Source organism: Cystoisospora suis (assembly GCF_002600585.1).
Source record: "Cystoisospora suis strain Wien I chromosome Unknown contig_1201, whole genome shotgun sequence".
Classification (NCBI taxonomy): Eukaryota; Apicomplexa; class Conoidasida; order Eucoccidiorida; family Sarcocystidae; genus Cystoisospora; species Cystoisospora suis.
In genome coordinates this window covers 118,914-128,689 of record NW_027154002.1, presented here as the reverse complement: position 1 = coordinate 128,689, position 9,776 = coordinate 118,914, and the positions used below count along the sequence as shown (strand labels likewise).

The 9,776-nt window shown below is 42.4% G+C and overlaps 2 protein-coding genes across 2 annotated transcripts in view; both read left to right on the top strand.

Moving 5' to 3' along the window:
* Nucleotides 1-7,881, top strand: part of CSUI_002838 (uncharacterized protein) — an 8,635-nt gene extending 754 nt beyond the window's left edge. Inside the window, exons 2-8 of the mRNA XM_068063037.1 lie at nucleotides 27-226; nucleotides 1,180-1,254; nucleotides 2,084-2,149; nucleotides 2,360-2,422; nucleotides 3,027-3,456; nucleotides 4,310-4,338; nucleotides 5,104-7,881. Of these exons, the coding sequence (XP_067925004.1) occupies nucleotides 27-226; nucleotides 1,180-1,254; nucleotides 2,084-2,149; nucleotides 2,360-2,422; nucleotides 3,027-3,456; nucleotides 4,310-4,338; nucleotides 5,104-5,721 (1,481 nt within the window). The 3' untranslated portion in view covers nucleotides 5,722-7,881. The remainder of the gene's footprint in view (nucleotides 1-26; nucleotides 227-1,179; nucleotides 1,255-2,083; nucleotides 2,150-2,359; nucleotides 2,423-3,026; nucleotides 3,457-4,309; nucleotides 4,339-5,103) is intronic.
* A 310-nt stretch (nucleotides 7,882-8,191) lies between these two features.
* Nucleotides 8,192-9,769, top strand: CSUI_002837 (uncharacterized protein). The gene has a single exon (XM_068063036.1). The coding sequence runs from the start codon at nucleotides 8,310-8,312 to the stop codon at nucleotides 8,487-8,489; it is 180 nt and encodes a 59-aa protein (XP_067925003.1). The 5' UTR covers nucleotides 8,192-8,309; the 3' UTR covers nucleotides 8,490-9,769.
* The last annotated feature ends 7 nt before the right edge of the window (nucleotides 9,770-9,776 follow it).

Sequence of the window (9,776 nt, the reverse complement as noted above, 5' to 3'; positions counted from 1 at the left end):
CCCCTCCACCATACACTTTCTTTCAGCTTATCTTGAAGTGGTGGAGAGATTCCGTCAGAAGGCTGTAGAAGATTCATCTCGGCTACGCCAGTATTGTACAGAGCTAGGGTGTATGTTAAAACAAGCGAACGAAAGAGAAGAAAGAGGCCATCGAGAAGTCGAGAAGCAAAGGAACTTTCTTCTCACATGTCAAGCTCAGATACAAGCCTTGAAGAACACAACAGACGTAAGTCATTTCCACGATCTGAAAGAAAAGAAAAAAGAATGGGACAATCTATTTCTTCTTCAGTTCCTCTTTCTCTATAATTCACTCAGTTTCTCCTTATTTTTGCAGACATAGACGCTTGTGTATGTATGTATGTATGTATGTATATCTCTACCTCTGTCTACATCTCTACAGGCACATGAAAACATGGTGGTGTATAGACACTGCGCGAAGGCGGGCAGGCGGAGGGGGGGAAGGCGCGGGAGAGAGAGAGAAGCAAGGAAGGAAGGGGATAGAGAGATAGATAGATAGACAGATAGAAGATACTTCTCCCCACGGGAAGAGAAGAGAAGAGGAATGATGCTGGAAAGGATAGAGTTTAGGGTCAACCTTTCGTTTGCTATCGTCCTAATAGAGAAACCTTTGTGGTAAGGACATGTCTCCCTTGTCTCTTCAAAAAAGCAGGCAGCTCTTTGTCTCTATCATGACGTTCGTTTCTCCGTTCCTTCCTCTTCTCATATTTTTCTCTTTTCGAAGAGAGATATCACCTGGTGTCACAAAGAAGAGAGGAGTTTCTAGGTCTTCCCGAGATCTCTGATCCAAAGAACAAAGACATCTTCTTCCTTTCTTTCGTTCTATCACTAGCTTAACTTGAACTTCAATGTCCGAAATAGGGGAAGGGACAACAGAGAGAGGGTTACATGTGGATGTCAAGTGTATGTACACTCGGAGTCGATGCATGTGTTCCGCTCCCCCCTCAGTCTATATGAGGTGTATGTACACCCGAGGTTGTACGTATATGTCCTCTTTCTCAGTTTTGTTCTCGGTGTATGTACATCCTGCCACGTCCGTGTTGAGTATGAACTTTAGTATACGAAGCCGGGTGTATGTACACCCGTAGTTCTGTATCAATATTTCTACCTTCATTCTTCTTGTTTTCATCTCTGCTTTCTTTCTTTCTTTCTCTTTTCTAGACAGCGATGAATGAGTTGAGAACCCAGAGAGATATGCTGGCAGAAAGATTAAACGTCACAACTGTTGAACTAGAGGTAAGAGAAGTGAAGCTTGTCATCTCTTCTCTCAGGGGACGTTTTCTTAGCTCTTCTATCTTCTTTAACTTTCCTTCTCTTCTCGCGCTTCTTCTGTTTTCCTGTCTTTCTTTCATCGAGTTCGTGAGCTTAGTCCCTCTCTACGATATCTGTGTGACTTTCTTTGCTTTCTTGTGTTTCTACTTGGATTGTTTGTCTTCCTTTCTCCTCTGACTCTTCTCACGCAGAATCTTCGGAGTCGTTGTAAAGAGCGGCCGGTGCGTTCTTCTTTCTTTTCCCTCCTTTTTGTGAATGAATTTCTCTCTTTTTTGCTGTTCATTCTCTTTCTTAGCTTCTTCCTTTCTCTTTCGTCTTCCTTTTCTTCTCTGTGTTCTCGTTATAGACAGATATCATAGTAGGGAGATGATCGCCTGTCTCTCTTCAGTCTTCTTCCATATAGGAGGAAAGCAGATGAAGAGGGGAGACAGGGGAGGAGGTGCTCTCCATACATCACTCCCCCATCTTCTGCCGTCCTTGTCTTTCATCGTTGAGATAAGAAGTATCGATTCTCTTTCTTTTTCTCCCTTTCTCTTCTACTACTACGTTTTCGATTGCGACAGCGTGTCTGTTTATATTCAGGAGAGAGACAAGTCATTCACTATGGACTGTACCGAACCCTTCACTCTTCATCTTCTTCCACTTTTCCTATCTGCTGATATACTCGTTGAAGAAAGTCGGCAGATTTCTACCCTCGAGATTTCTTTTTCTCTCGTCTCTCTTTTCTTGTTTGCCTTGAAAGCAGCTGTACTTACATTGGATATGTCTCTGAATGTATGGGCTGTATGTACAGCACGCGTTGAAAGAGAATGAGCGTCTTCTCCTCGAACGAGAGGCACAGGAAATCGCCGTCAGAGATGTAAGTCTTCCCTTTGTGAATCTTCTCTCTTTCGTTTCATCTTTTCTTCTCTCCACTTCAATCTGGTATGGGGCGGTGCCTCTTTTTCTGTCTCTCTGCCTCTGACCCATCTCTCGAACTCAGGAATTCTCCTCTGGGGGATGTGTCATAGAAGTCTCACTCCTGCTGCCTGGTGGTCTTTGCCTGTGCTTTTCTTTCTTCACTCCATAGGGTCAAAATGTCAGGAAGGCCTACGCGTTTCTCGAAGAAGAGAAGAAACAGCTTCAGAACGAAGTAGGTCGAGGAATGAAAGAACACGAAAGAAATCGAGAGGAAGATTTCACAGGGATTCCTCTCAGGATAAGGAAAGAAAGTAAAGATACATACATACATGTATCGATCTTCAGAGCGATACAAAAGGCGGAAGTCTTTTTTCTTTGTTTCTCTCTTTGATAGCATCCCTTTCGACAAAGTTTTCCTCCAAGAAGGAGGTGACAGATGTATCTTCGAAATGCCTTGCAGAGGCAAGTTTCTATCTCTTCATTATAGACATTCATCCACCCATGAACATAGTACATACACATACATGTCCACACGTAGCACGTACATACAGACCTATACATGTGAGGTGCGTATCCATGCATATACACATATGCATACATACAAATGTACGAAGATGTATATATATATATATATATATATGCATATGTATGTATGTGTACGTGTCTATGGATATTTGTGTATGTATGTTTGTCAATGTATGTCTATGTATATACGTGGATGGGTATGTACGTGGATTTCGTTGCATTGCAGAGATGACACGGTAGGAGAAGGAATGAGGAGACTTGCTACGCTCCTGTTTCTCTGTGTGTCACCTCTTCTCTTCTGAATTTTACAGGTGGAAGCACTACGTGTGGAGCTATCGAAAGCTCAGAGCGAGCGAAATTCTTTACTAGCCGAGATGCATGCGCTTCGAGATCGAGCTTTGCTTTCTCCTCATCTCTTTGAGAATCAGGAACAGCCTCTGCAGCTCCAACAAGAAGAAGAAGAAAGAGAAAGACAGAGAGGAGAAGAGGAGAAAGACAATAGAGAGAAGAACGAAGAGGAAGAAGGCTGGCAGCGTGATACTAGGGACGGAAGAGAAGGCCATGGAGGAGAAGAAGAAGAGGACGGAGAATTTGAAGTGTTGGTAGAAGAACTCTTTCTCACTTCCAGAGATCGAAGTGAAAAGAAGTATAAAACAACTGAAGATCCCCACGATGACGAAAGAAACCAAGAAAGGAAAAGAAGAGAAAAAGTCGATAAAATCCTCGCCATATACAAAAATCGTAAGAGACACCGTCGTATATGTCTATCTCTGTCTGTTTCTCCATCGATCTACCTATCTATCTTCAATTCATCTATCTATCTATCTCCATTTATGAAGTGTGGGGGTGTGCATGCACAGAGAGCTAAAGTTATCTGTCTACATAGGTGTCTAGGCTTTCTTTTCCTCTCTCTATCTCTCTGTATAGATTATTTTTCTTTCCGACTTAGAAAAGTCTCGAGATTTCTTCTCTAACTCTTCGGAACACCCTGTCTCCCTATCTCACTGTGCGTCCATACATAGACTGTATGTATATCTGCCTATATCTGTCTATATATCTATCTATATATGTGTCTCTCGATATCTATCTCTATGTGATGGAGCACACAGTGCTATCTCTAGAACGCGTGGGTATGTCAGAATTCAAACGAAGATGTCTGTGTATCTCTTTCTTTCGATGACTAGATGTATGGTGAAAACAAGAAGGAGAAGGAGAGATGATGCGAATGAGAGGACGAAAGAGAGGGAAAGATATGAGAATTCTCTCATCTCGATCATCTTCTCTCTCGATACAGAACTGCGGGGAACTCTAAATGCCTATATATATGGATAGATAAAGATTACAAACGATGTGCATATCATATACAGCTGAATATGTGCATTTCAGCTAGTCTCTCGTATGCTGTATGGAGTGTATGTACACTCCTCACCTCCTAACCCCTTTCAAGCAGCTCGGCCGTATACATCAAAAGCTTTGAAAAGAAGAGTCATCTCTCTATCGCCTTCTTGTTCGCTCCTGCCAAGAAAGGTCTCTTCAGTCCCACGTTCTTTTTCGTCTTCTTTTCTTTTCTTTCTTTTCTTGTTGTGGGAAACAGTGCGAGAGGAGAAGAACGAGTATCATGGGGTAAGTCCTCATTCAGAGCCTCTATCTCGCATCCACATCGATCCCTTCTTTCTTATCTCTTCTTGCGTGTCTCTGTTTCTTTCTCATCTCTTTCTGTATAGACCTTGTCACCAAAACATGTATGTACCTTTCTTTCTTTCGTTCTTTCTTTCTTCGTCTTTTCCTCGACCAGGCATCTACGTACTTTCAGTCTTTCTCCTGATATGAGTAGACAAGGTCGAAGAACGTCTCTATGTGTTTAGACCTATGAAATAAACAAGGAAAGAACGACTACTAACGCTGAATTGCCATGTTTTCTATCTCTCTCGAGCTTCTTCGCCTCTTTTTCTTCTTTCTCTCGTTTTCTTACCTTCATCGACCTTTCGTTCATTCTTCACTAAAGCTGATCTTATGAATCTCGACAGCCCATACATCCTTCACATTTCGATACCGTAGTCTTTCTTCGTTCAGCCATCCTCTCTTATCTGTTCTCTCTCATCGTCTCTACTAGCGACTCTCTACTCAGCTAGCTACCCAGCTAACTATCTCCACATATGAGTCTTGGCGTGGGTGCCTCTCTCGACCGAGTCAAGGCATTTCTCCCCGGAGCCCTGTGACCAAAGAAATCCTATCCATCATCCATCTTTAATCTACCTATCTGTAATCTATCTATCTATCTGTCTGTAATCTATCTATCTATCTGTAATCTATCTATCTAACTATCTCTCTATTTATCTATGTATTCTTTACTATCTTTCCTATCTATTAATTCATGTGTATGTACAGTACGCGGTGGAGCTATTGAATCGACTCGATTCGGCGACTTCATCATCCCATACTAATGAAGAGTTCCAAGGAGGCTCCTCTTCTTCTTCTCCTTCGGGTCAGCATCTTTCAGACGCAATGATGCACGCCACACGGAGTCAGGCGAATGGTCTCCTGCACTCCTCTTCTTCTTCTTCATCTCCTTCTCCTTCTTCTTCCATCTGTCGCAATACAACAGGATCACAGAGAAATCTCTCGAATGATGTCTGCTCGCCTTCTTCTTCCTCCTCTCTTTCTTCTTCTACTTCTTCTTTCTCTCGTGATACCCAGTCTAGACAAAGGACAGCCCGAGAAGGAGAGAGAGACGAAGAATTTCTCTCACGTCATCCGTATCACGCCGGCTCTCCCCTTCCTTCTTCTTCTTGTTCGTTCACGCCTTCTTCTTCTTCTTCAACTCCTTGCGTTTCTGCGGCTTCTTCGTCATCGTCGTCCAACTTCCCGTGTGAAGAGAAGAGAAAGAAGAGTCAGAAGGAAAGCGGAGAGAAAGAAGATAAAGATGAAGAAGAACACACACGTCTTAATGGGCTACCTCTTGATGTATGTATGGTGGAGTCAGAAGGGATGAGTCAGGCGACGTAATAGAAATTCTAAATCTGCTACTTTCTTCTCACTTTTGAAACATAAGGAGACAGATTTCTTTATATCTCTTGGGGAAATCTTTTTTGGGAAAGAAGGAAAACCATCAAGATGGTCGGAGTGGTAGCTTGCCTTAAGAGACGAAGTCCATCCACGCAGCATCTAGATTGGAGTTGAGGTGTATCTACACCTGGCGGGGGATCGAGAATTCTCTGCGTGCGACACTACGCCCCATCTATCCATCTATCTATCTTTACCTATCTATCTGTCTGTCTATCGTTAATCTATCTATCTATCTTTAATCTATCTGTAATCTATCTGTCTTTCTTTAATCTATCTATCTATCATCTCTGTGTAATTGTATGTGTGTATGGATTCGAGCGTATTACTATCATGTATCAGTCAGTCAATCTGTCTATTTATGTCTCGATACCTGTATATCCATAGATAGGTTTCTTCTATCTGTATGTCTTGATCTATCTCTATAGTTCTCTAAATCCTCCTCGTCTCTGTGCGTTTCACATAGAGGTCTCCACTCCGCTCGAGACGCACTTTCTATCTACCTATCTATCTGTCTCTATCCCTTCCATCTATTCTTTGCTTTTTCTTAGAGGGGAGAGAAGGTTTCTGTTGACGTGAACGAAGAAAGGTGTCTTCGTTGTTGAAAGGTGAAGGTGATATCAAATGACGTGGTCTTGTATATCAGGTTCTTTGTGTCGTGATTCAGGTGTATGTACACCTCACTGGTATAACCTCAGTGTATGTTGTCTTACCTATTTCTTCATCAGGGAGAAGAACTTTTCTGTCAGTGTTTCATTCTTCTTGTTGAAAGAGAAGAAAAAGTGACGATGAGCTCTTTCTTCTTTTTTTCTTTCCTATTTTGATCTTATCTCTCTCTTTCGTTCTTTCCTTCTCTTTTTGTCGGGAAGGGGGGGGGTGTCATTCTCATGACTATATCGTTTGGTCTCCAGAAGCTATCGAGAGAAGAGCATCGAGATGACTCGATTCATCGCGTCATAATTATCTTCACCATGACCATGTTCGATTCTCGATGAACTTCTTTCTCTTCTTCTTTTTCTCTTCGGCTGATATACTCGTGTATCAGTCTCCCTCGGAGCCTTCGAACAGAGTCCAAGGCCTCGTTAACGTCTTTTCTTCCTGTAGCGTCTTTTTCTGCAGTAGTAGACCAATCCCTTCTTTTCTCTTTCTCTCTCTCTCCGTTTTCTTCCTTCTTCTCTTTCTTTCTTTCTTTGAAATAGTTAGATGGTATCTATAGGGACGCAATCACTGAAGGAATGTGATCTGATCTAGCTGTCTTTATACCTTGGTAGGATTAAGGTGACGAAGACGAAGAGAAAGAAGGAGAAGACTTTTTAATGCCGGTGCTGATATGTTGAAGAAGGTCCCTCTCTTTGGTGTTTACGATGGACTTTTCTTTCCTTTTGTCGGTCTAGAGAATTTCAGTCTTCGTCGATCTTTCTTTCTTATCAATGATCTAAATAGCCATCCATGGCCTGAACGAGGAGAAGAGAATGTGGAGAAAGAACAGCGTCTCACTCTCTCCCACTCCCCCTCAGTCATTTAGAGAAGGCCTGTAAGCACGAAAGGAGGAGAAAAAGAAGGATAAAGAGAGATACGATGGAGAAGACATTCTTTCTTGGATGTTTCTTCTGTAGGATATCTGCTGCTGAAAATGGAGTCGACTCGATGTAATTAAACTCTTGCGTCGCCTGGAAGAGAGAGAAGAGGAGATACCGTAGACACATAACTTAAAAACCTCTTCTTTCCCTTAATTTTCTTCTCTACACTCAGTGATAGAGACGCCGAAGTATCTTTCAGGAGGAGTGACAACAGTTTTCACATTAAGAATGAATGGCTACCATAGCTCCTTCTAGTCAACAGGGAGGGTAGAAAAGGAGCTTTTCCTATCTATTTCGTAGTTTAATACACAGGGAGACAGACAGACAGACTCACTTCTGGGAAAGAGATCAGCGTCTTCGTCCCCTTCTCATCTTGTATCTATGTCTATGGCTAGCAAATAGAGTTCTTAGGGAGAGATCTACATGGAAAGATTGATAGATGAAGTGAAGAGAGACATCTTTAGACACGTGTCAGTATTTCAGGTTCTCAGGGTGTATGTATGTACCTAACCTTTACCTATCTATCTATCCTTCTATCTTCAATGTATCTTCAGTCTTTTGTGTCTTTGACTATCTAACCGCGCCTGTCTCCCTTTAGATTGTGTATCTCTCTCTTTAGTCTATCCATCTGTCCTTGGTCGATTTATCTATCTCATTATGTCTTGGTGAAAGAGGACTCAGGGGGTTTGTGTCTCTTAAATTTCCACGCAATCGGCTAAACTCTACAGATTTTTAGTGACGTCACACTAAGAAATGGAAGTAGGAAGGTAGTCCCTTGCTGTCGATGTTCCCTTCTTTTCACACTTATCGAAGAAAGAAAGAAGCGCGGGAGAGATATAGAAGAAGAGAATCAAGTAAAGTGCAATGGGGAGGGAAGTGGAGCAGTGAGAGAATGAGGACACTCTTCCCAGGATAGAGACCTTCTGATAGAAAAGAACTTCAGAAGATTCAATGAAAGGACACACACAGTCAAAATCTCTCTCCGTCGGTCCTTCTTTATCTCTTGATCTCTTTCATTCCCTTTTCCACCATCGATGCATGCGCATGCATTCATGTCTCTCTCTCAACCCTATCCTGTTTGACTCAGCCCAGCTAGCCAGCCAACAAGAAGAAGACACGACAACAAAATAGAAACATGAAAGAAAGAAAGAAAGAAAAAGAGAGCTTTTGAAAAAGAGGATCTTTCTTGAGGAAGAACACAGTTGGTCGGTACCCTGTATAGAAAAGAAGTCTTTATCTTGTTGTCTCTTCATGCGATTTCTCTCTCCAAACTTTCCTATCACCCGCCTCAGTTCATCCATCCACGGAGGAACAATAACGATGTCTTGAAAACCTCCTTTTTTCTGTGTATCAAGAATCGTCTTCGTTCTTTCTTCTCTTCTTCTTTTTCCTCCCTCCATAGGCAGCCCGTCTCCCAAGAAAGATAGGATCTGTACGTTGATACTCTCTCTTTCATCGTGAGGAGCTGTCTTTCTATCTTTCTATCATTTTCTCGTTCTCCCATCTAACTCCCTTCTTCGCTTTTGACTTGTTGCTCTTCTTCTTTCTCGCGTCTCTCTCCTTCTTCTTTTTTCCCCTTTCCTCTCCCTCGTTGGACGGCGAAAGAAGTCTCTTCTCTCTGTCGACTTGCCTGGACTTCCTTCAACCGTACGAGAACAGTCTCGCCTCTCCTTTTTCCTTCTTTTTCGTGCCACTGGGAGAGAGAACGATCTTCTTCTCTCAACGTCTTCTTCTCCTTCTCCGTGTCTTCTTTCACTTCATTCTTTCCGAGTGCTTTGCTTTTCCTTCACACCTGGAAGAAGGCCAACCCATCCTACTTTGAGCTAATTCAAGTTTGGAAGTGTTTCTTCTTTTTCTCCCCCTCTTCCTTTTCATCGTTCTCATTAGTCGTCCTTCTCGAAAGAGCTTAACTTCTCTGGCCTGGCACATTGGCGGACACCACCCTCACTCCTCCTAGGTTTCGCAGATAAAGACGGAAGGTCCTCCCCGTACATTGAAGATAGACGGCTCAGAAGAGATAGATTGGAGTGAGTTAGGTAGCAGATAGATAGAGATGGAGTAAACCTAGAGTGGAGATCTAATGTGGATTAAAAAGGGATAGACTGGAGATAGATAGACAGATTGATTAAAGGGAGATAGATTACTAACGATAGAGAGCTTGAAGATACATTAAAGAGAGAGGATGAACTCAGGCTAGATGGAAGATCGATAGTTAAAGAGAGATAGATAAATAGATGGTAGAAAGATTGCAAAGAAACTGAAGATAGATATAGAAGAGAAGACCTTTTTTCTTTTTCTTCTTCTCTTCTTTCTTCTCTCAAGGGGGAATGCTGCTGTGGTTGCTCTTCAGCTATTTCTCTTCCAAGCTCAAATGCTGCTGGTATAAAGCCCATGCGAAAGCTCGTAGACACCTATCTT